This window comes from Diabrotica virgifera, chromosome 2, assembly GCF_917563875.1.
Source record: "Diabrotica virgifera virgifera chromosome 2, PGI_DIABVI_V3a".
NCBI lineage: Eukaryota > Metazoa > Arthropoda > Insecta > Coleoptera > Chrysomelidae > Diabrotica > Diabrotica virgifera.
Window position 1 is genome coordinate 15,237,905 of NC_065444.1, and position 26,801 is coordinate 15,264,705.

Sequence of the window (26,801 nt, forward strand, 5' to 3'; positions counted from 1 at the left end):
ACTATTTGTAGAGAATTGAAATCTGTATTGAAAACAACTGTTAATATTGTTCTACGAACAATAATTGAATGGTGGGCTACAACAACGTTGTAAGCGACAAAATTGAGATTATGCAGGAGATGAAAAAAACGTATTGACAAGTTATTTATGAAAATAAGCACTGAAAAAAAATCAATTTCACTTAACAACAAGATAAAGTTATAGATGTGTAAACAAATTATGCAAGTTTTGCACAGAGTAAGCAGAAAAAAATTATTTAAAAAAATATCCCAGCAACAATGTTGTATATACTGGATATATAACAGTGTTGCACCTGATTAGTATGCGATGTTTTGGCTTATTTAGGATTTAAAAAAACTATCTAATATTAATAATAAACTATAATCAATTCAAAATGTTTATTAATAGGTTTTATATGCTAAGTACACAGTTTAATGCTCCTTAAATTTAAACTTAATAATGTTCCATCCTATTCTAATTTTTCATAAAACTCTCGGTATTCGGGTTTCAGGTACTGGCACATATCCAGTAGATTTTTGCGTTTTTCTTCTTTTATTATTATAGGCCCGGTATACGCATTCGGCAACGCATCAATTTGGTAGTTGAATGCTCTGATGGCTTTTGCACCCCATTTTTTATTCACAAGTGAGAATGTTTGCCAAGGTTGCATAATGTTGTGAGAAGTTCTAGCCATTATTCTCGTAGGATCATCGCTGTCGAATTTGAACCAACGGTACTCAGTGATCTTACATTTGGGATCTTTCCATAAGTAGTTCTCACATGCTGAAAAATCTTTGAAGTCTTTTTGCTCCATGTAGTACACATTGAAGGGCTTGCTGGGACGTGAGTTGGCAATCACTACTACCCAGTCGAAGGGTACATTCACCATTGCTGTTTTTTTCTTTCTCTCTATGAGCAAAAAATCACGGTCGCAAGGTAAGAAGCTGTGACCGTTAGTTAAGAACTTTTGTTCTACTTGAGTGAAATATCTATTTACAATCAGTAAACGGAACATGGACAGCATTCTCCAGTTATTATTCTGGCCGACGCATCGGTCAGACCAGACAATGAGTTTTTTTATTTCTCCTGAGTTCAATGGACGAAAGTTATGTTTTATGTAACACAGGAAAGCTGAAGCGATATCTGTAGAACCACGACTACCAATAGATTCATGCCACAACATCATAGTGGCATCGTTTGAACCTGCATCGTGAATATCATAGTTGTAAGTGGCATACTGACGTTGGTAGAATACTGAAGAATGAGTCAATGTTGGACAGTACAACACTTGCTGAAGATCAGTGAAGAGTACGACGAGTTGTGGATTAGCCTTTTCAGCATCCAACTTCAATGCTTTGTATCCAGCCTCAGCACGTGCATGGTTGAGTTCACTGTCAACAAGAATAGCTTTTCTTTCTGGACCGTCTGATGTAGCCACAAGCTTGATATACATTTTATCACAAAACGTACACGTATCTGAGCGAGGGAGACCAAAGCGCAGATTAAAGTCTGATTGAAATATGTCAGTGTAAGTGCGCCGGGAAACATTGCATTGCGGATACTTTTCACAAAACAGTTTGTACATTTTTTTCAAGCTTAATTCAGCAGGAAGGCAGTTCTTCGAAGATGCAGCGCGACTATAATGGTTTTCTTGATGTGGAAACGACTTTATGTGTTCTTTTATGCGTTCTTTGTCGGTTTCGTGGACTTTTTTAGGCCTATTATTGTGTTTTCCACGTTGATCACGTAACGGCATATCTGTTTTTATCTTCTGCTGAATGTGTTGGATTCTTCGAGGTGTTATTCCAAATGCTTGACATATAGTTTTTTGGCACACTGGTAATTTCTTCACTCCAATAAGGATGTGGTATCGTACAGTACATTGTCGTCTGGAGATGTCTTCGGGAACCCGTCTACGTTGTGGCTCTTGAAGTTCCATACAACTGGCCAGGTGCGCAGTTTGTCCATTATAATCCAGGCTATGGAATTTTGTGAAGAGATCTCCAAACTGGCCTTGAATTTTATCAGCCTTGCAAACAGATTTGCACTTACATAGTCGCTCCTAAAATATAAAAATACTTATTTAGGGGGGGGGGGGGTTAAATTTAAAATTTTAAATACAAATTGCGCGATATTTCGCAAAATAAACATCCAAAAACTGCGAAATACACTCTTGTTTAATATTTTTGAAAAATCTATCGAATGATACCAAACCCAATCACAACCCAATAGGTCCCCACAGCGCTCGAGTGACTGCACATTTAGCATACTTTGCTCCCCTACCATTATTTGAAGTTATCGAAAGATGCAGAATTTCAAATCATACACAAATTACGGACGAGCACACATCATAACAAAGCTAACGACAATGATAAGGCTACACAAAAATACGTTTCCTAACAAAATATACAACATTGTTGCACTCACCTCATGTGGACGGGGTTTTTCTGGTACATTCTCGTTTCTAACAGATATATATGCTTCACCTGCATTTCTATGACGCTTACGGATGTTTCTCTTCCACTGGTTAATATTGATTTTGCGTTTTTTCCCTCTATTTATGTTCAAAAGGGTACGCAGCGACACGTTAACCTCCATTTTTACAGTGACAGTAGTTTGACAGTGACATACATACAACGTTTTTGCACGGCTACCAACATTGCGGTACGAAAAACTCAGGGAAGGCAAAATTATTTTGGGCTGTTTTAATGATGCTCGGATTGGTCTTTGAATATACAACAATATTGCATTAAAACCTCACTTTGACCCAATCTGTCGCTTACAACGTTGTTGTAGCCCACCATTCAATTATTCAAAATTTTGTAAAAATATAATACAATTTTCAGAGAAATACGCCAAAGTTACGCCACACACAGTGCAATAATGTGTATAAGATTGCATTCGGTGACAATGAATATATTATATTAACAATTTGAACTGTCAATTTCTTTATTTAATCATTTATTGTTTAAAACACAATAAAGTTGATCAGATACCCTCAGTTACGGAGAAAGTATTAATAATACAGATATTTTCTTCAGTCAATAGTGTGCTCACTGTCAGTTAAATAGTAACGTGTGGCCTAACATGCCCACACATACCTACTGCGGTAAATACATTATATTTTTCAAAATTTTGGAATTTGTTTAAATCGTAGAACAATTGTAACTTCTGTTTTTAATACAGATTTCAATCCTCTACAAATAACTTCTCATGACTTTTGATGTAACATAATTAGGGAAGCAGGAATTCAACAGTTTAAAATTTTACATTGAGTTTCCTATGGCCCGTTTTCCGATTCACCACCCTGTTTGTAGTCTTTCTTATATACATTATAATCTTATTTATAACTAGACACAAAAAGCAACTAATAGTAAGTAGTAGTAAATATTCAGATCATCAAAAAATCCATAATATAACCATAACAGATCCTTTGAGATTATTCATTCCTTAATTATAGTTAACTGCTGTAATGATTTGTATATACCGAAGGCGCACTGCCTCCATCTCGAAGACTCGAACAATAAACGCGTTCGATTTACGTCCCACCACGGAGCAGCCACGGTAAAGAGAGGTGGTCAGTCAAAGGCACAGTATATAGAGGTTCCACAGTAAAACCACTCCTCTGTCGGCGCTTTGATCTCAAGAAGTAATACCGGCAGTACGCAATTGATAATTCACCAGTGGTGGATGCGGGTTTTCCCTGTTAAAACCCGTACGTTTCTATGCGACTAGCAATGCGAGAGTGGGGCAAAAGCGACTAAGGACATTGCGCGGTCGCCATGCGCGACTACAGATTTTACTTCCAATTTTTCGGAGAGTGGTTCTACTGTCCCTCTTTATACTGTGGTCAAAGGTAAAAAGCCAGCCAGCGACGAAGAACAGACAGTCTTGCAGCTCAGTGAGCTCTGGACTCCCCGGCTAACTAACGTATTGAGTTAGTAAGCCAATTTAGTCGTTGTATGGGTCTGTGAGATTGTTGACATTTGAATTCCGTGATTACGAGACTGTGTGTAATTATTCCGTATTGAGGAATAGCGTGGTTGCCTCTTGTATTATACTAACATTGTTATTGCATGTTTTATAGTTGTAAATACAAGTTTGTTTTTATTTACAGAAATCCGCCAAGGGAACTTTCTTAATTAGAGGGCGGAACGAAGAGCAGAATATTGTTTTATTATTTTTGATTTTACTTTGTATCGAAAGAACAAGAATATATTTATTTATTTTAATGGAACCTGTGTTTTACTGAGTCTGTTGTCTGAAAATAACTACCCATTACACTGCAGATTTGTAAGAAACTATAGCCATAACACCTTTTGTCTGTGTAAGCACTGCGATATTGTATATCATTATTCTGATCTGAGTAAGATTATAGGATGAACGCTATGAAAATGGAAATGTACGAACTCATCACTCGATCTACAAGGGAAGAGGACAATTCCCCGCCCAACAAGGAACAAAAACTAAAGAACTAAAGGAACAAAATTAAAGAAAAAAATTGTTGAAACATAAAAATATATTAGCCGACATGAAACAAACCATAGACAATTTCAACCCAAAAAAATGGTAGCTATAGGCATATTAAGGGAACTTAATGCAAACAAGTTATTATTTTATGTCTTTTATGTAGTTTGGTTTATCTTTTTTTATTATTTAAAAAAATATACACAAAAGCCATATCATTTAATACTAAACATCGTATTAATATATATTTATACTTTAAGATATTTAAGCTGTTTTCGAAAGTATCATAAAATAACCAACAAATTGGTTGTTTAGCAAACATATTCAAATATACTGTCACATTGACGTAGGATTCCATGGTGGCAGTAAAATAATAATTAAAATATTATAACTTAAATCAACTTTTTCCTTTTTCCTGAATCCTCGATTCTCTATGTACAGCAATGAAACCTAACAGCAGTCTTAAATTATCCGAGCTATGATATCATTATTATTTTCCATACACCGAATTACCACATGTTGTAATCAGAATCATCTTGATCGAAAGTTAGGAAAAATCCTAGCAATGTCAGGTATACCACAACATTTCCTGCTATAGTCAAGTAGCACGCTCCTGCAGCTATGGTCCCAGCACGTGAAAGAACTATTGGTAAGGCGAATGAACTAACTAATATGCCCATTGTAACAAATATGGACGCTTCCAAACAACCATTGCTAGAACCAGAGCCATCGTTGTATCGTTTTGCAACTAAAGTAGGTATCGGTGCCATAATGTAGAATAGTACCTCGAAAAATGGCCACCATAATCTATAACAGAAATAAAGATGTATTAAATTTGAGCTAAAAATTTGTCAAAATTAACACACCACCAATTTAGATAACTATCATTTAAATATTGCAAAATAAATTATGATTATCACAGCTCTGGATAAAAGGGTGGACAATTCAAGTGACCGCCTGGCACACCAAATTTTGAGAATTGATTTTACTGGCACCTGTCATGCGCCTTGATATTCAAATAATTTTGTCTTGCTGTAATTTTTGTATGAACTAACAACACTTGAAGTGTGTGCTTTAAACTAAAATATAAAAAAATTTCCTACTTATTCCTTGCGGACTTATTAATTTTTATTATTTTTACGTGACGTAAATTTCAGTAAAAGTAATATTATAATGCCTCCAAAAAAAATATCAGGGTATCAAAATCGTAAAAAAACGAGAAGACGAGTAAAAAAATAGTGAATAGTCAATAAGAGTGAATGATGAATTGATATTGTAGTGTAGGAAACAGAGGTTGAACCTTGCAAAATGGACACAAGTCCGGTTTTATTTTTTTTCTGGCATATCAAGGAGTGCTTATTATAAGACTAACTTTTTCTGAAAAAATTTCGCCCCGGAACCCCCCTTTTCACCCCTTTAAAGGGGGTAATTTGTGGTTTTTGCAGAACGTAACCCTTCCTGTACCTTTTACAAAAAATTTCTTTTATAGAAATATGAAGAGGACTATACTTTCTACGATTTATTTCCGACAGCATCTCTCTATCATCCACCGTTTAGCAAGGGTGGCGCCCCAAGGTTGACAAGTTTTTAAAAAAGATGTTTTTAAAAAAAATATATTTTTCCCTAACTGTAACGGAAATTAAAAATAAATTCTGCGGAGATTATTCACAAATAGATGATTGATTTTTTGGTATAGGCTTCACTTAAGGGTAATTGCCCTTTTTTTAATTACAGGGTGTTACATTTTAAAAAACCCCTTTTTATACCATCTGAACCGTTTATGCTAGAGTAAAAAGACTTTCAGCGATTACCCATGTACTGGTGTTATTTACAAATTTGTATAATGCACCCCCATTTTTTCCCCGGAATCACCAAAAAAAAAGAAGAATTAATAAATAAAGTGATTTTCTTGGAATCCTTCACACACAATGCCCTTCATTAATATGCTTCATATATCATTTTGTGCAAGTTATTATTACCCATGCATGGACACTAAAAGCGATTTCCTAGTGCAACCCCTGTAGCCAAAAACAATAAATAAAATGGGGGGTTGAAATTTTTTTTTTGTTTTTTGCTTTTTGATCCATATGGGCATATGCTTCATCAATAGTGCTTTTCAAAAATATATATGGTTATTGCAACATCCCTCCGCAAACCACCCCTATCCTTGAAAATATACTGCAGAAACTACCCCTATACCTTATCCAGCATGTTTTTACGATTTTCTCATTACCTATTCATTTTCTTTAAACAAAACTTATACAAGGTTAAAGACCACTATTTACTCTAAAAATTAGGTCCTATTCATTTTTTTCGTTTAAGCAACCGTTACGGCACAGTGGCGCCGTAAACCTCATATATGCTTTGACGGGCTCCAGTTTTTGTTTATTTTTTCGTCATCTGTTTGTTTTATTGATAAAGTACTTATGTAAAATAAAACAACACAGTGTAACCTACAAATCATGACCTATGCACATTTTACATTCTTTGCTCCCCAAAGCTACAGTGGTGGCCCAAAATAAATTTTTTCATATTTTCGCCACCTACACGCATTTTATTGCGTTAATGCTACCTTAATAGCACACTATTCACCCCTAAGTGGTCGCTAAGCAGTGGCGGATCCAGGGAGGGGTGATGGGGGCGATCACCCCCCACCCCTCTCAAACCAAGTGATATTATATTTGAAGATTATAAAAATATTCATTTATTTTTATGGAAATACTTATATTATATTAATATTATTTTTATAAGAATGACTTTTTATGCTTTAGCGACAGTGGCGGATCCAGCATCGTTAAGAGGGGGGTGCCAATTGGTTAAATTTCTATAAAAATAAATGAATATTTTTATAATCTTTGAATATAATATCACTTGGTTTGAGAGGGGGGGGGGGGGAGGTGATCACCCCATCACCCCTCCCTGGATCCGCCACTGCGTAGCGACCACCTAAGGGTAAATATTGTGCTGTTAAGGTAGCATTAATGCAATAAAATGCATGTAGGTGGCGAAAATATGCAAAAATTTATTTTGGGCCACCACTGTGGCTTTGGGGAGCAAAGAATGTAAAATGTGCATAAATCATAATTTGTAGGTTACACTATGTTGTTTTATTTTGCATAAGTACTTTATCAATAAAACGAACAGATGACGAAAAAAAAAACAAAAATTGGAGCCCGCCAAAGCATATATGAGGTTTACGGCGCCACTGTGCCGTAACGGTTGCTTATACGAAAAAATGAATAGGACATAATTTTTAGAGTAAATAGTGGTCTTTAACCTTGTATAAGTTTTGTTTAAAAAGAATACATAGGTAATGAGAAAATCGTAAAAACATGCTCGCCAACGGATAGGGGTAGCTTCTGCAGTATATTTTCAAGGATAGGGGTGGTTTTCGCAGAGATGTTGCAATAACCATATATATTTTTGAAAAGCACTATTGATGAAGCATATGCCCATATGGATCAAAAAGCAAAAAACAAAAAAAAATTTTCAACCCCCCACTTTATTTATTTTTTTTTGCTACAGGGATTGTACTAGGAAATTGCTTTTGGTGTCCGTGCATGGGTAATAATAACGTCCACAAAATGATATATGAAGCATATTAATAAAGGGCATTGTGTGTGAAGGATTCCAAGAAAATCAATTTATTTATTAATTCTTCTTTTTTTTGGGGTGGTTCCGGGGAAAAAATGGGGGTACATTATACAAATTTGTAAATAGCACCAGTACATGGGTAATCGCTGAAAGTCTTTTTACTCTAGCATAAACAGTTCAGATGGTATAAAAAGGGGTTTTTTAAAATGTAACACCCTGTACTTAAAAAAAGGGCAATTACCCTTAAGTGAAACCTATACCAAAAAATCAGTCAATTATTTGTGAATAATTGCCGCAGGATTTCTTCTTAATTTCCGTTACAGTTAGGGAAAAATATATTTTTTTTAAAAACATCTTTTTTAAAAACTTGTCAACTTTAGGACGCCACCCCCGCTAAACGGTGGATGATAGAGAGATGGTGTTGGAAATAAATCGTAGAAAATATAGTCCTCTTCATATTTCTATAAAATAAATTTTTTGTTAAAGTTACAGGAAGGGCTACGTTCCGCAAAAACCACAAATTACCCCCTTTAAAGGGGTGAAAAGGGAGGTTCCGGGGCGAAATTTTTTCAGAAAAAGTTAGTCTTATAATAAGCACCCCTTGATATACCAGAAAAAAAATAAAACCGGACTTGTGTCCATTTTGCAAGGTTCAACCTTTGTTTCCTACACTATTGGGACCGTGCAAGTTTGGAAAAGCGACACCTGGTTTCTACGCTCAGCAATTTTATTCGCACTTTTAATTGTATTGGCCAATTACGTTAGTCCTGGTTGCTGGATAATTGTCAAGGCCACAGCCCAAAAAAGTTATAAGAAGAAAAACTAAGACTGAGGTTATGTTATTAAAAAGTAAACAATTGTATGTAGTAAATAAAATTAATTATGGTTTTGAAAATGTTAATCTCTTAGTGTATTCGTGGTCTGACATCCTAGCAATGTGTCCAGCCCATCTAAGTCTCTGCACTTTAATCCAGAATTTCACAATATCTGGATCGGTGTATAACTGATACAGTTCAAAGTTGTATCTTCGATGCCATAGCCCATTTTCGTTTACTGCCCCAAAAATCTTTTTAAGAATTTTTCTCTCAAAAATACCAAGAAGTCTTTCATCATTTTGAGATACGGTCCACGTTTCAGCTCCATATATCAAAACCGGTCTTATTAAGGTCTTGTATATATTGAGCTTTACTGCACGTTTTATATTTTTATTTTTTAAACGTTTATGGAGACCGTGAACAGTTATGTTTGCTATTGCTATGCGTCTTTTTATTTCATCGCTTGTCGTGTTTATTGAGTTTACTAGCGATCCAAGATATGTGAATTCCTTGCATATTTGCATATCATATCAATATTGTGGAGCAACATATAATTTTTTTTCTTCAATGACATTAGGTATGAAATATACGTCAATTTGACAATTCCAATTGACAATATGAATTATTTCAGAAAGTTTCAAGATTTCTCCGATATTTACACACGATCATTTCTCATATCCCCTCCAAGTAGGTACTTGCACACCGCCAATAGTTGTTTTTCAAATAGATAAAAACAAATAACAACTTACTTGTACTGAGGTAAAGCACATGCCAAAATCACAAACGTCATACCAATAGAACCAAGAAAGGCTAAGGTAACCAATCTGAAAAAAAAAATTATGTTAAATATCAAACCATATGAATTTAGTTAAATACTTACGCTGTTGTTGATAGATGTAACAGGACCATACATAGAAAGAAAAAATAGTTAGTGAACCAATCAGATTTTATTTTTTTTTAATAGTAACACAATAGTTCTATGGTTTGAAATAAAAATAGACAATGTCCATTTTTCTGTATTTTAGGCTAATATCATTTCTATAGTACGAGCACGAGTTAATTTCATTTAAAAAAGTCAGAAGTTGATATTTTTTACTGTTCTTAACTTCTGCAAAACAAAAAGGCGTAAATAAATACTTTAATTTATGTAAAAAGGATATATGTGGGACACCTTCTTTTTCCCTTTATTGTCGCCATAAGACAGTTTACGTTATGCTGTTGTCAAGAGTGAATTTATCATAAGTACCCTTCTTTTTAAATATTGCCCTATGATGTGATAATGCATTTGTTAGCCAAGAAAAATTACTCAAATAAGGCCCCTAGGACACAAGGGGTGTAAGGGCCAAGTTTTGAGAAAACTTTGTTCAAAGTTCTAGACAAATTTAAAAATCTAGCTAAATACTACTGACTTAGCATGTTTTCAATGACATGTCAATTTTGATCATATTATTGTTAGTTTATGTAGAAAGTTTGAAGCCATCATATTTTCTATGTGTTTGGGAGTCCGTTTTTTATTTACCCAATCTCCTAAAAATCGTCACTTACACCCCTTGTGTCCTAGGGACCTCAAATAAAATTTCTCTAATGGCATAACATAACCTGTGGATATTGCATGTTGATATGTCCTAAGCCTCGAATTTTGAATATGGGTGCCTTAGTAACAGCGCTATATATTTTAAGGGTGAATTTCAGGGTGAAGCAATGTCAATAACTAACAATAAATAAAATACTAGCATTAGATAGCTACACACATAATCAACCCAGTGCCGAATTTGGTTAACTTAGATAAGGAGGTTGTAAAAAAAGAGTTTTCCTGAAAAGTTTGTGATTTCTAGGTTGTCACCAATGAAGTCCGGGTGCGAAATTGTTACAGCTAGTCCATACAGTTTCATATTCTGTAGTTAATTGAATCTAATCTGGGTTTTAAACTACAGAACTTGGATACATGTGATGGGTATGTTTAATAAAATTACATATAGTTTACAAAACAAAAATGATGAGATTCCAAGTGCACAGATTGAAAGTGATAAAAAAATATATTTAGATGATGCAGAAATTCATTATGGCTTAAAGGGAGTAGATAAAGAGAAGGCTAAAATGTAATGTTTAAACGAACAAGTTGTAATGATTGATTTACAAAAATGCCTAACGAACCTATTATTAACCAATGCAAAATCAATATTTTCAACAGCTATGAATGTTTAATTTTACTATTCACTATAACACAACTCCGCCATTGCCTGGTCCCAAGTCCAGGAAGAGAAAGGAGTGTTGTGCATTGGACTAACAACCCAACCACATAAAAAATATTTTTTTATGGAATCGTCAAGATGCCTCCGGACTGGACTGAATAAAATGATGACAAATGCTATGGAAATAGATACGAGAAAGGTTATTCACTATAAACTGCTGTGAATATTGATGTGGAATCAATCCACTTCAATTCAATCAAGCAAAGGTGGGGGTCTTATGGGGTCAAATATAACAATGATTATTAGAGTTTACATTTTGTGTTACTAGCCTTTTTTATACCAAACCACAGAGTTATATTGAAATGAAAAGTGGAAATTCAAAATTACAAGAAATGTTCCAGTGCATCGTTAATAAAATATCGTCAGTGATTCTGCAAAACCTCGTATGCGAATTTTTTTTTCAGAATTTAGTTATTTGCCCTGTCAGAAACTCCGTTAAAAAATACACATGTTAACGTAATGAAAATGTCAAGAGAGAGAGAGAGAGAGAGAGAATATATGTTTATTGTCTAAGAAAAAATCTTGTTGACAAACACTGTTTAAGAGTTTTAAATAAATGAATTAAATTAAAATATGACTAAATATAAAATATAACACATAACACATTTACATTATATAACAACTACAAAATATGTAGTATTGTCAAAAATAAAAAACAAACAAACTACAAGCTGTAAAACTAAATCACAAACAATAATGACAAACAAATTTACCAAAAAAAAAAAAAAATATATACACAAGATCACAAATACATCAGCTCCAATGGTCCTCAAAAAATTCTGTCAGATCATAATAGGCCCTCTTAGCGAGCAGTCTATCTAATGAATTTCTAAACTTTCTAATAGTTTCCAAATTTTTTATTTCACTAGGTAGTTTATTAAAAATTTTGATGCCGTTAAAAATAAATGAGTCTTTGACTAGTGTGCTTCTAGGTGTAATCAAAGCTAAATTGCTAGCAAATCGTCCAGATCGATTATTATTTTCATATAGATGTTTATTCTTAAAAATAATGCTTGCCGTTTCCAAAATGAAAAGAGATACAAGTGTAAGGATACTGTGTTTAATAAATAAAGGTTTACACGTTTCTCTAGAATTTACCTGGCACAACAGGCGTACTGCCTTTTTTTGAAGCAAAAAAACTACTGAAAAGCTCCTGACTACACGCTCCCCAAAACTGAATTGCGAATCTAAGATGTGACTCTACTAGTGCAAAGTACACAGTTCTTGCTTGGCCAAAACCAAGCTCCCTTCTAGTCGACCGTATTGCATAGCATCCAGATGCAAGTTTTGAATTCAAGGCTTCGATATGCGATTTAAATTTAAGGTCAGGATCAATATTCAGGCCAAGAAACCTGACGGACAGCTGAGGTTCAAGTTCCAGATGTAATTCAGGCATAACATGTTTAAAACACAGAAGCTTGGTTTTAGAAGTGTTTAATGTCAAAAAGTTCGCCGTGCACCAATTTCCAATCATTAAGAGTTCCCTACCTACAGATTGGCGTAAGACATTCAAATCTTTAGCATGCCATATAAGAGTGGTATCATCTGCATAAAGGGTGAAATGAGCAGATACATCAAGGTAGGCTAAATCGTTTATATATACCAAAAACAGAACTGGTCCCAATACCGAGCCTTGGGGCACTCCCCAAGTTACATTCATCAAGTCAGAATCACAGTCTGTTCTAACAAACTGACTCCTACCCGACAAATGTGACTCCATCCAACTCAGTGACTTATCTTTAATTCCGTAGTGTTTAAGCTTCTGCAGCAGCAAACCATGATTGACACAGTCAAAAGCCTTCGTTAAATCACAGATTTAACCATCTCGCCTAAATTAATATTATTGTAAGCTATCTCTAAAAAACTGAAAATCGCGTCGGTCGTGCCAGTGTTACCACGGAAACCAAACTGTTTCGGACTTAGTAGTTGGTTAACCTCTAAAAATTGTATTAATCTTGCTTTAACAATTTTCTCTATTATTTTTGCCAACGTAGGTATCAGAGAAATTGGCCTGTAATTGGAAGGGTTTATGTGATCCTTATGTGATCCAAGAAACCTAATTATGTTAACATAGTTACGAAATGACATTTTCATTATGTTAACATGTGTATTTTTTAACGGAGTTTCTGATAGGGCAAAAACCTAACTTCTGGAAAAAAAATTCTCATACGAAGTTTTGCAGAATCACTGACGATATAATATAAAAGTACCATTTTGCATAAATCATTAATTAGGTAATGACTTAAGTAATTATTGAAAATAGATTAGAAGATTAACCTTTAGTCATCAAATAGAAGTCCAGTTGAACCCTCTTATTGAAATAGCCTTCGTGTCAAGCAAAAGTATTCCCATAACATTTTGGGACCTCAAATTTCTATTCCTTAATCCTGGATGTTCCTATCAGCAGTATTCTAATAAGCGGGTTCAACTGTATCACCCAAATCAGCATGAGATAATTAAGTTTTTTTATAAATGAACCAGCCACATCAGCCAGGCGTTTATACGTACTTGGCAATTTTTGAATTTGGAGGTGAGTCGGTTCAGTTTCGATTCACAAAGACAAGGAGTAGTGTACTTATGGATCGTAAAGCTAACAATAAAAATATATCAAACATCTTATACCACTGCTTATACACGAATTGACGGATATATTATGAGAAGGAGATAAGCGCCTTTGGACTATAGACAATGGATTTTAAGAAGACCAAATCTCGCTGCTCCCGATTTCTTCGATTCATTGATTTTTTTATTTCTTGTCTACAGCGTGTCTACTTAAGTTGGAAACATATGGGAAACTTTTTTATTATTAATTTTACGAAAAAAAGTTATTCTTTATAAAAAGTTCTGCATGCCCCAAAACCTAAGATTCAATCATCAGATATCAAATTTTCTCAATATTATACGAGGTATGTCAAAAAATATGAATTTCGGTCAAGGATAAAGTACCTTTATTTCTCTCAATATCGAAAATTCTTATGATAAAAAGTTGTTTGGATTTAAAAACTAAGATCAAATACGCAAATACATGCTTCTAATTGGAAAAACAAATTTTCTCAAATTTATGGATACCCAACATCGTTTTTAATTATTACAAATATGATAACTCGTTTATTATTCATTTTATGAAAAAAAGTTATTCTTCATAAAAAGCTTTGCATGGTCCAAAATCTAAGACACAACCATGATATATCAACTTATATTAATTTTATACGAAGTGTGTCAAAAAATATGAAATTCACTCAAGATTATAGTACCTTTATATTTCACAATATTTTAATTAGAAGGATGTTATTCCATATTGAAACATAGTTTTTAATTCTAAACAACTTTTTTAATAACCGTTTTCAATATTGTGAAAAATAAAGGTACTTTACTCTTGAGTGAAATTCATATTTTTTGACATACCTCGTATAAAATTAATAAAATGTGATATCTGATGGTTGCATCTTCGGCCTTAGGACATACAGAGCTTTTTATAAAGAATACCTTTTTTTTCGTAAAAGTAATAATGAAAGAGTTATCGTATGTGTAATAAATAAAAACGAAGTTAGTATCAATAAATTTGAGAAAAATTTGGAAAATATTTTTTTCCAATTAGAACCATGTAATTGCATATTTGATCTTAGTTTATATTTCCAAACAACTTTTCATAATAAGAATTTTCGATATTGAGAGAAATAAAGGTACTTTACTCTTGAACGAAGTTCATATTTTTGGACATACCTCGTATAATATTGAGAAAATTTGATATCCGATGATTGAATCTTAGGTTTTAGAGCATGCAGAACTTTTTATAAAGAATAACTTTTTTTCGTAAAATGCATAACAAAAAAGTTTCCCATATGTTTCCAACTTAAGTAGACACTTAAGTAAGTCCCAAAATGGATCAACTGACTAACTCTAATTATATGTCAAATTTAAATTTTTTATTTTATTTGACTTCTTGAGTTTTAAAACCAACAATATTTACTTCTTCTACAATCGATACATATGCTGCATCACGTTTTTGTTTATTTTTATATTCCAAAGATTTGAAACTTCATAAGCACGGGTGTGACTTATCTATAGAATTGAACCAAACTTTATTGTCCTTACTGAGTTCCATTTGTTAGCTATTTTTGAGAATCACAAATCACATTGATTAACACAAGTCGTCTCCTCTGATGGAGTGGTAATATGCACAGTTACACAGCGAGTGTTGTTTACACATACCAAGTGGATTGGCGATAGTGTTGCCAGGTCCGATTTGTTTTTAATCGGTACATAAGCAAAAACAAATCGGGATTTAGGGTTGTAGATCGGGACAAATAAACAACAATAGCCCAGTAAATGACTGTTTTGGAGTGTACCTAATTTTCAGAGTCAACTCCGAATTGCATGAAAATCTGGTTTTAGGTTCTACTTACTGTTTACTTCAAAGTTGAACTTGTATCGTTGGTTGTTTTTACTTGGGGGGTGACAGTTACAGTTACCCCTTCTCGCGGGTTAAAAAAGGGGGGGTTAAAGTAAGTCCCAAAATGGATCAACTGACTAACTCTAAAAAACTTTTGTTCTATATAATTTTTAAACTAAGTCAACACTTTTCGGGTAATTTTATCGAAAAAAATATTCTTAGCAAAAATGTAGCTTTTAAAAAAGCAAAAAAATGTTTTTTCAGAAAGTCTATAAAACCAGTAAAAGCAAAATTGTAGCTTATCAAAAATACGTTCTTATTCGTCAAATTCCAAATCGAATTTTTCAACTTGAAATAACCAAAAAATTAAGCAATTATCGAGCAAAATTTTTTTAAAACTTTTTAAAGTGTTTAAAAAAATCTTTAATTTTGTTTTATATAAAAGTCTTCTTTTTTTGGTAAAAAAAATCGTGAAAATCTCCCCCTATTTAGCACCGTAAATAAAATTAATCGTTACCGTTTTACCATTTACTTTATATGTGTATTGTTTATACGATCTGTAAGATTTATCGGTTGGGAGTGCTTAGTTTTGAAAAAAATTGGTTTTATAGCAAAAAAAAATTCCTAAAATATTGGAAAATGCCTTTTTTTCAAAACAACTTAAAAGTATTAGGGATACTAAAAATCTCAAGGAGTAAAAAGTAGGTAGGTTTTGTTTTTATAAATATGATAGATTCATTTTGTTTTTCTGTTAGACAAAAATTGGTTCAAATATGGTTGTTCATATTTTGTATACACTCGTGATTAGTGACTCGTTCAGGCCCTTTCAATCATGTAAAAAATACATAAGTAAAGTAAATTGTTTGTAAAGCGGTAAAAATTAATTTAATTTGGGGTGCTAAGTAGGGGGAGATTTTCACGATTTTTTTACCAAAAAAAAAGGAGTCAACTTGATTTTGAGCATCACCCTATTAGTTTTGATGCTAGAAACCTTTTTAAAACATAAAAATAAAGCTTTATTAAGTAAAAAAGTTTTAATTGGTTTTTCCCGAAAGGTGCTTCATTTCTTGGTTATTTCACGTTGAAATATTTGATTTGGAATTTGAGGAATAAGAACGTATTTTTCATGAGCTACAACTGTGCATTTGCTGGGTCTATATACTTTACGAGTTCACAATTTTTTTCATTTTTTTTATATTATGCTAAATTTTTACTAAGAATATTTTTTTCGATCAAATACTTACTTTTTGAGTTATTTGTGAAAATCGCCTGCCAACGTGATTTTTTTGTCGAAAAATAAATATTTTCAATCGTAAATACAGTGGAACCTTGATAACTCGGATTAATCCGGACCGCGGCCGATCCGGGTTATCGAAAATCCGGGTTAGCCGGAGAGCATGGTAAAAATTAATAAAATACGGTATACTTATAGATAAAGTCCCTTATAAGCAAAATAATATGAAATATATATGTACAGTTACCTGTATAGAGTTTAGTATAGACAATATAGGGTATTATTCATTTCTAGGTAAAAAACTCGGTCAGTTTGGTTTTGTCAATTTCGTCTGGTCTGCCATCGGAACGATGTTATGTCATTTAAGAACAGTGACTGTTTCATTGTTTAAAAGACCATTGTTTAAAAAACAATTTTTTAAAAGACAGTTGAAAATAAATAATGGAATAACAGGTGCCTGTATTTGCGATAATGAACGTCGCTCTGCCGCCGCCGTGTGCATGAGTCATTTTTACTATCATATAGTTCAAATTACACAGATACCCATTATCTCTCAAATATTATATTATGATTGAAGGAAAGTTTTATCAATGAAATTCGATATTTTGAGACATTCCAGAAGCGGCTGCAGATAAAATGTTTTAAAATAATACATTCATTTTTATTGTTGAAATGTTTGGCCGATGAAAATCGGTCCGGGTTAGCCGGACTTCTGGGTTATCGGGGGCCGACTTATCGAGGTTCCACTGTAACTAGAAAAGTATTAACTAAGTTAAAATTCTATAGAGCTAAAATTGCTTAGAATTAGTCAATTTTTCTATCTCCGGATTTATTTAAAACGTGCGGTTTTTCACCCCCAAGAAGGGGCGACTGTCACCTCCCGAGTAAAAGCAACCAACGGCACAAGCCGTCCAAATTTTTATGCAATTCGGAGTTGGTCCTGGAAATTACACGATATCGCCGTATTTCCAGTTCATTTACTGGACTACAAGGTGTTTCTATAATCTGTATTTAATCCTACATAATAATAATAATCAGACGAAATTACAAAAAAAAATCGTAGATTAAGTAAATTATTTACTTTTTATTAAAATTATATTTTTCATTCGATTTTGCCGTTTTTTGGAGTGCCTTGTTTTTATAACATAGTTATAAAATTCACTGCAAGTCCTCCTGAAAATGGTTTTCGTGGGTGAAAATCGGGACATTTAGTGTCCCGATCAGGTACAAATCGGTACGCGCCCCCAGACCCCTGAAAATCGGGACGTCCCGCGCAAATCGGGACACCTGGTAACGCTAATTGGCGAGTATACGATTGAAGGGTGGGAGGTCGAAGACTCGGCCTAGTAAATAGAACAAGATCTGAGTGACTGTCTCTCCATATGACTGGGTCAAGTGCTCGGCCAAGTACTCGTTAATATGTTTATACCAAACGAGCACTCGGCTGAGAACACTGTCTCGCTACAATACTCGTTACTTGTAATCAAGGTTTAAGATTTGTAAAAAGTCAAAGAGTGTCATGGCTGGGACATGTCCAGAGACAAGAAGATGTGAAAACAGCAACGAAAATATTACAATGGAAGCCAAAAAAAGGAGGCCCAGAACGAGATGGTTGGATAAAGTGAAAGACAACCTGAAAACCATGAGTATAAAACAATGGAGGAGAAGGGCACAACATAGATCTGAATGGAAGGACATAGCAGACAGGCAAAGACCCATCCAGGGTTAGGATGCCAAAAGAAGATTGAAGATGCAAACTTATTTTATAAATCTGTTTTATTCACAATTAGAACTCACAACATAGAAGCTAAAATATTTAAATGTAATACATTATGCAAATGTAAAACTATGTAAATATCAAAATCAGTTAAGATAAATTTGACAATTTCCCATGTATCAAACCCAAACAGAAAGATGATTCACAACTTATGACAGTATGCAAGGTTGATGAAAAATAGAATAATCAAGAACAATAAATTAGGAAAAAATTAAAAAATGATAACTGTCAAACAATTTTATGGACCCAAATAAATTTGGGTGTCGATTTGTATCATTAATAATTAAACACAAACTTTAAAAAGAGTACATTTAAAAATACCTATATATCTAGAAAGGAAACTTAGATCTATAAGCGAATATCAATTACCTTTTATTCCTGCCATTTTAATCTCAAATATATTACAGTTTTTCCGAAATACTTTGATTAAAAGTGGAAATAAATAATTAAATCTGAAAATGTTTTCCTTCACAATCACACGACGTTTGCGTTTGATTGTATTGACATTTTGACACTGACAGATCACTGGACCACACTGGACTAAGCTGCAAAGTTCAGTTTCTCAAATTATTATATTTTTAAACAGTTAAATTGAGAATATAATTCAGATTTCAATGTGGTACTGGTATTTAGTATTTAATTTATTGTAAATTATTTACAATTAACACAAGTTTAACTTATATAAATTTAATTAATCCAGAAGATGCCTGTCAGTTATTCCTTTGGGTGATTAGAGGTTATCCAAAAACTAAAAACAAAAACATAAGTCATAATCGTCATAATATTATGCCAAAAATTTAAAATAGTCTTTCGAGGAGAAATTCTTTATAAAAAACATTGTATCTTTCTTTATATTTCTGGTGATATTTATGAAAAACACACCAGCAATATGTTTGCTATATCGAGGAGATCAATAGCTGCTTTAACACAAATCAGATCAAAGACAGACAAGGCCGTTTTGGACGAAATCATTCGAGTAGATCATGCTGGAGAATTGGGAGCAGATCGTATTTATGCAGGCCAGATGTTCATTCTAGGCAGCACTTCAAAAGCACCTTTGATAAGACATATGTGGGAACAAGAAAAACATCACAAAGCTACATTCGAAGATCTAATTAGAAAAAAACGTGTTAGACCTACAGTAATGACTCCTATTTGGAATGTTGCAGGCTTCGCCTTAGGTAAATTGTAAATTAACAATAGAGTAAACATTCACTTCTAAATGTCATCATCATCATCAATGGTTTTACATAGCTCTTAGTAAGTCTTTGCTGCGTTTAGTATTGCTTTCCATGTTTGTGCTATTGTTTCCCATTGTCTCACTCTCATTTTCTCCAGATCTTCAGTAACTGCATCTTTCCACCTTTTCCTAGGCCATCCTATGGATCTCCCATCTGGTCCTTCCCAAAACACATTGTTTATAAGGCTGCAGTATTAGACCTGGATCCAGCATAAGAACAAAAAGTTGATTAATAGCAAGCTGAAAATTTGTTAATAGCTTAACGGTGTCTAGTCGGACAAACATTGATGCACGGCAACACTGAAACAGGGGAAGTTTTAACGGTGGAGCATGATAAATGTGTCGTCCTGACAAGTTTATGATGGTGAAAAATAGCAAGTTGTTTTTAAGTTTATTCAATAGCCAACGTTATATAATATATGAAAAAATGTTTGTCTGACAAAAAGGTTGGGCATTTTAACGAGTCCGACACGTAGAACATGTCACATCACAGGAACTATGTTGGTGATGAATAGCAGTCTGATTTTTGCATGAGAGTTTAATGAAAGGTTAAAAAAGCAATTGGAAGTTTTGTCGGACAAAATGAATGGGAAATTTTCCTAGTCGGACATTCTAAACATGTAAGATATAGACAAAAATGTTGGTGATAAATTGCAAGCTAATTTTGATTTGTTTATGTACAAATTATATTTTGTAACGCAAAAAGTTATATGTCGGACAAAAAGTTTGGGCAAATCGAAGGAAATAAATAAAAAACATTTTTTCAGAATGACTTAGTCACATATTGATAGCTATTTTAGTTGTATATTATTATTTATATTCACATATTTGCATGTGCATATATACATGCACACTCCAAAAACAGTGAGGTAAGTATCAATGCATGTATATATTGCAAAACAATTATTTTTTTGGGTGGAGTTCGTTCTAGATATTCTCAAAATGACAATAAAAAATGTCAAAGAACATGTGAAAGCAATCTCTTAGGGTTTTCTAATTAGGCGCATCAGAAAGTACGGAAAATTCCCTACAAAAAACGTTGTATACATTTTTTTCCATACTCAAATCTTAACCCTGTAAACGACATTGAAAAATGTGAAGAGTCTAAAACTTCAGTGCTTATAAGAAAGAATAGACGTAAATATGACACATTATGCTTAGAAGTATGTATTAGAAGGCTGCATTTGTCAGTGTGACACTTTGTGCTATACAAAGTAGTATTTGAAAGTACATGGTCTCTGAGTTTCCGTTTGCCACGTGTGTTGGAAATTAAAATTTATATTAACTATGGAGTGTTTTTGTATCTATTTTTGAGTGTCAACAGTTTAAATTTTAAGTCGCCAAATCAAAAGTGAAACCATTCAACGGAACATAATTGAGTAATTTTCGAACATTTTACAAAGTTATTAAAATACTTGGTCATCAATTCAATGAGGTTCAGTTGCCAGATAATTGTGAAAGTTCTATTGAATATCATTCTTCGTGCTATAATGCTTTGCTTGATTGAAAAGCGGTACCTAAATAAATTATTACTAAAATTGTATAACGTAATTTTTCTCAACTTTCTACAAATGAAATAATAGGTGCGTTCGCGGGTACAGTTGACAAATTGTCGCCGACAATTTCTAACCTCACTTAATATAAATAATACCGTTAATAGATAAATATACAAGGTTTATTTACATTTGATTAATATTAATAACTGATTATTAAATTATACTAGGTAAATATACCTTGTATATTTATCTATTAACGAGATTGTTTATATCATTTTAACGTGCGCATGCGTTTTGCTGCTACTTTGTCGCCGACTAGTCGTCGACAGGCACCCGCGAACGCACTTAATAATGTAATTAATATGTCACATGGCAAGAAATAATTTGCTGCCAAAATAAATCGATTAGTTTAAACTTGAAGTTACGATTGCAATTTATTATGAATTATTGTCAAAAGTGACAGTTTTTCTTAAATGGAAATGTCTTCATAGACATAAGGGTAGACAGGGAATACAGTGCAAAAAGTCGATAGGTGGTCTATCTATCTCTTTTAACCAAGCGATCCCGCGCATGTGGCAGACAAAGATAGCTAGACCACTCAATCCATAATATAATTTGCCTGATCTACTATAAATGTATTACAGTGAGGTATCTAAATGATGTTGAGATAAATCGAAAGATATCGATTGTAATTGATTACAGGTACTTTTGACATAGAATAATCACCCCTTATGGAAATTTCAAAAATTATTTTTTTAAATTGTCCGACTACAAAATCTACCCCTTATTTTTTTCCGACAACAGTCATTCTTGGTAAGGAATAATTTACTTAATTAAATTTCGTCTTTGTCGGAAAGCTATTTATCATCAGCATTTTTGTCTATATCTTACCTGTTTAGAATGTCCGACTAAGAAAACTTCCCATTAATTTTATCGGACAGAACTTCCAATTGCTTTTTAACCTTTCATTAAACTCTCATGCAAAAATCAGACTGCTATTCATCACCAACATAATTCCTGTGATGTGACATGTTCTACGTGTCAGACTCATTAAAATGCCCAACATTTTTGTCGGACAAACATTTTCGCATATATTACATAACGTTGGCTATCGAATAAACTTAAAAACAACTTGCTATTTTTCACAATCATAAACTTGTCAGGAGGACACGTTTATCATGCTCCACAATTAAAACTTCCCCTGTTCCAGTGTTCCCGTGCATCAAAGTTTGTCCGACTAGACACCGTTAAGCTATTAACAAATTTTCAGCTTGCTATTAATCAACTTTTCTTTCTTACGCGGGATCCACGTCTATATATCATTACTGCATATCACATGCCCTGTCCATCTTAGTCTATTGACCTTTATATCTGACTAGATTTTTCTTTCTGAAGAGAGACTCGTAACTTGTTATTGTTATGCTTACAAATTTTGCCTATAAAGTTATGTTTATACAGGGTGTCTGCGTAACTTGGAACCATATGGGAAACTTTTTTAATATCAATTTTACGAAAAAAAGTTATTCTTTATAAAATGCTCTGCATAGTCTAAACCAGCGTTTCCCAACCGGTGGGTCGCGACCCACTAGTGGGTCGCGGGTGGATTACAGGTGGGTCGCGGCGTGGCTCTTACAGTAGCTGAGTAGCGTACAGACCGGTTTTCTCCCAGGCGCCAGCCCGACCGGTTTTCTCCCAGTCGCTCTCGTACTCGGACTCATGACCCAAATACTCACTCAGTTCTTGTTCTCAGTTTGGCTCTGGTATCCCACGTAATAACATACCATAGTGGCTTGATACTCTTTCTAGCGTTGTTTTCGTTTAAAAGTAATGAACTTTTTCACTACTTTTTATACTGTTTAACGATGGAAAACTGGCTGAAAAGTGGGTCTTATGTTAAGAGAAAACTGCAATCTACTTGCAAAGGTGATCTTATCCGTCCATCTTCCAGCAATGACGCTAAAACACCTACAATATTTTCAAATGTTAAGAAAGGGAAGAAAATGTTACGAAAATATTGTCTTGAATACCTTGAATATGGTTTCACGTTCATAGGTACGGAAAAAGAACCTATACCCCAATGTACCCCTTTGTTTAGAAACCTTGGCTAAACCTTTCGAAAGCGTTTAAAACTTCATTTCAACCACATTTCAACTAAACATCTAGAAACCTGAAATAAATCTTTGATGTTTTTTCAAAGAACTGATTTCGACTCTGTCGAATATGGAGAATGTGGCGTCAGGACAAGGTAATAAATAAAATTATCATGACCTCTTACCAGCTGTCTTTGCTAATAGCAAAAAATAGCTCTCTGCACACAGCAGGCGAGAACCTAATTTTTCCCGGGGCAGAAATAATATCGTCACTTCTGTTTGACGAAAAAGCAGATTAACAGATATATAAAATTCCCTATCTATCCAACACTACTGTGAAACGTCGAATCAAGAAAATGTCTGTTAACGCAAAGGCGAGGTTAATATCTGCTATGAAAAAAAAATAATTTTATTCTTCAGATATTGCTGACAAAGTTAATTTGTTATGCTTAGTAAGGTTTAGTTTCAATGGATCGGTTGAAGAGGAAATGTTATTTTGCCACACCCTAAACACCACTACAACTGGCCAAGACATTTCCGATTCCTTGGATAGTTTTATTTGCGAAAATAGAACTAATTGGTCCAAATGTGTCGGGCTTATAACCAATGGAGGTGAGGGATGGGTCGCGAATATGAAAAAACATCACAAAGTGGGTCCCCAGATATAAAAGGTTGGGAACCACTGGTCTAAACTAAGACGCAATCATCAGATATCAAATTTTATTAACAGTATACGAGGTATGTCAAAAAATATGAATTTGGCTCAAGAGTAAAGTGCCTTTATATTTCAAAATATCGAAAATTGTCATTGAGAAAAGTTGTTTGTTATTAAAAATTATGTTATAATCTGCATTTACACTCCTCTAAGTGAAAAATTTTTTTTTGAAAATTTTCCTCAAATCACGGACCCTCAATATCACTTTATTTATGATAGCTCCGTTATTATTGATTTTAAAAAGATATATTCTTCATAAAACGTTCTGCATAGTCTAACAACTAAGATAAAATTATAGGATATTAAATTTTGTCAATTCTATACAAGGTATGTCAAAAAATATGAATTTCGCTGAAGAGTAAAGTACCTTTATTTTTCACAATATTAAAATTTGTTATTATAAAAAAATTGATATCTTATGAATGCATCGTAGTTTTTTTACTATTCAGAAATTTTTATAAAGAATAACTTTTTTTCGCAAAATTAATAATTACGGAGTTATCTTAAAATAAAAATGATGTTGGGTATTGCTAATTTCATGAAAATTTTCAAAATTTTTTTTTCAATTAAAAGAGTGTAAATGCATTAATTATTTATATGGGAAACAAGCCACAATTAAAATGAAAAAAAATAATTTTATTAACATTTCGACGCCCAAGTCGGGTGCTGTTGTCAAAATACAAAATATTACTAAAATAAACAAAAGTGTTGTTGCTAAGCAAAAAAATTCTTCTAATTTATTTAATCTGACTTATTTATATTGGCAATTCAGACATATATTATACATTTTAAAGTAGAAGACTTTAAAATGATATTGCCAATATTTATGAGTTGCGTTCCTGGGACGACTTACTGAAAGATAGTTCATTCCATTACATGAAATCAACCCCAACTCAAGAATATCCGTCACATAAAATTATAGCATGTGATCTGTCTTTAAAAAGACAACCAAATGCAACGACAGTAAAATTCTCACGTTAGAGACTTCATAGTAAATCACAAGGGAAAACCAGGAAAAACCTGTGATACTATCCCGACATCGTAAGTATTTGGTCTTACATTTAATTTACTCTCAAAAAATAATACCAAATTCTGACTTGTAACATGTTTAAATTATAAATAATATTAATAATACTAGATATATAAGTAATACTAAAATATAAAATATGTACTAGCTCGATGTTATTGACTTACTAATCTTGGTATTTTCTTTCTATTGACTTCCTCTTTCAGTATGGGTAACCACATCCTACTGCATTCTACCGAGGAATTTGCGACACAGTTGGTTTCATTTAGCATAATTAGAGCCACTTCTGTATTAATAAATGCATATTATAACATAATTTTTAATTACAAACAACTTTTCTCAATAACAATTTTTGATATTGTGAAATATAAAGGCACATTACTCTTGAGCGAAATTCATATTTTTGGACACACCTCATATATTATTGATAAAATTTGATATCTGATGACTGCATCTTAGGTTTTAGACTATGCAGAGCACTTTATGAAAAATAACTTTTTTTCATAAAATTGATATTAAAAAAGTTTCGCATATAGTTCCAAGTTACGCAGACACCTTGTATAACTTCTAAATGTACCTATACATTTTTAGGAGCAGGATCAGCATTGCTTGGAGACAAAGCAGCTATGGCGTGTACTGTGGCTGTCGAAACAGTAATTGTAGATCATTATAATGACCAACTGAGAACTCTGTTGGAAGATCCAGAGTGTGATAAAGAGCTTGTAGAAACTATTAAGAAGTTTAGAGACGAGGAACAAGAACATCATGACCATGGCATTGATCAGGGAGCAAAGCAGACTCCTTTTTATGAAGCGTTTACTAATGTCATTAAAGCTGGATGCAAAGCAGCTATAGCAATATCGAAAGTAGTTTAACTTGTGTTTATGTACATATTATGTAGTTGATTGTGAAATATATGTTGTTAAATTTGTAAAGTATTGACAGTATTATATATTTTTGGATATAAAGTTAGTCCCACTATGTGTACAGAAAATCTAATAAAATAGAATAAATTTAAATACAGATAAATTTGAATTTGTAACTAATTTAAATCCATTCAATGGCACTGCAGCCCAAACCGGACCTTGGCTTCTGTCAGCAAGCTTCTCCAATAATTTTCACTTACTGCTGATTTTTTCCACGAATGCGTTTTTTGGTTTTTGGCATGCTTATCTACTTCGTCTTCCCATCTCTTATTTAGCAATTTTCTGGGGAGTCCATTCTCATGTATGTGGACCATATGCCCTGCCCACAGAAATCTGCAGTTTAGTGTATTATTCTAGAGTTGGTTTGCTATATTGTTCATATATTTCTTTACTATACCATAATTCACCAGTTATTTTCTTATTGGGCCCAGTATCCTATGTAATATTTTTCTTTCAAACATGTTTAATGCATTGGTAGAACTAATAAGATTGATTTCTCTCAACCGTTGCCAAAGACGGACACACACAGCGAAGGGATGTTAGATTATTGAAAACAGGAAGAAAGGGAGTCATCTGTTTTTATGAAGAGTAAGAGAACAATAAGATCTCCAGCTATCCAAAAAAGAAGAGAAAAATCTAAGGGTGTAGGTGATGAAGTCAACAATAAAAATTTACAAAGAGGAATGAAAAAAGAAAATAGAGAATATAAAAAGACATAATGGAATTAAAAAAGTCAGAGCTGAAAATAAAGGAAGAATTAGAAAAAACAAAGAAA

At 33.3% G+C, this 26,801-nt stretch overlaps 3 protein-coding genes across 3 annotated transcripts; 1 reads left to right on the forward strand and 2 right to left on the reverse strand.

The window, feature by feature from the left end:
* Positions 1-384: 384 nt before the first annotated feature.
* Positions 385-2,605, reverse strand: LOC126879979 (uncharacterized). The gene is made up of 2 exons (XM_050643417.1): positions 2,428-2,605; positions 385-2,062 (listed from the first exon to the last, which is right to left on the reverse strand). Exons 1-2 carry the CDS (start codon positions 2,596-2,598, stop codon positions 470-472), a joined length of 1,764 nt encoding a protein of 587 aa, XP_050499374.1. The 5' UTR covers positions 2,599-2,605; the 3' UTR covers positions 385-469.
* A 1,896-nt stretch (positions 2,606-4,501) lies between these two features.
* On the reverse strand, positions 4,502-9,800 carry LOC114345690 (leptin receptor gene-related protein). Its single transcript, XM_050643419.1, has 3 exons — positions 9,757-9,800; positions 9,626-9,700; positions 4,502-5,274 (listed from the first exon to the last, which is right to left on the reverse strand). Exons 1-3 carry the CDS (start codon positions 9,783-9,785, stop codon positions 4,977-4,979), a joined length of 402 nt encoding a protein of 133 aa, XP_050499376.1. The 5' UTR covers positions 9,786-9,800; the 3' UTR covers positions 4,502-4,976.
* Positions 9,801-19,066: 9,266 nt separating this feature from the next.
* LOC114345681 (5-demethoxyubiquinone hydroxylase, mitochondrial) lies at positions 19,067-26,129 on the forward strand. The gene is made up of 2 exons (XM_028296478.2): positions 19,067-19,713; positions 25,692-26,129. Exons 1-2 carry the CDS (start codon positions 19,422-19,424, stop codon positions 25,973-25,975), a joined length of 576 nt encoding a protein of 191 aa, XP_028152279.1. The 5' UTR covers positions 19,067-19,421; the 3' UTR covers positions 25,976-26,129.
* Positions 26,130-26,801: the final 672 nt, after the last annotated feature.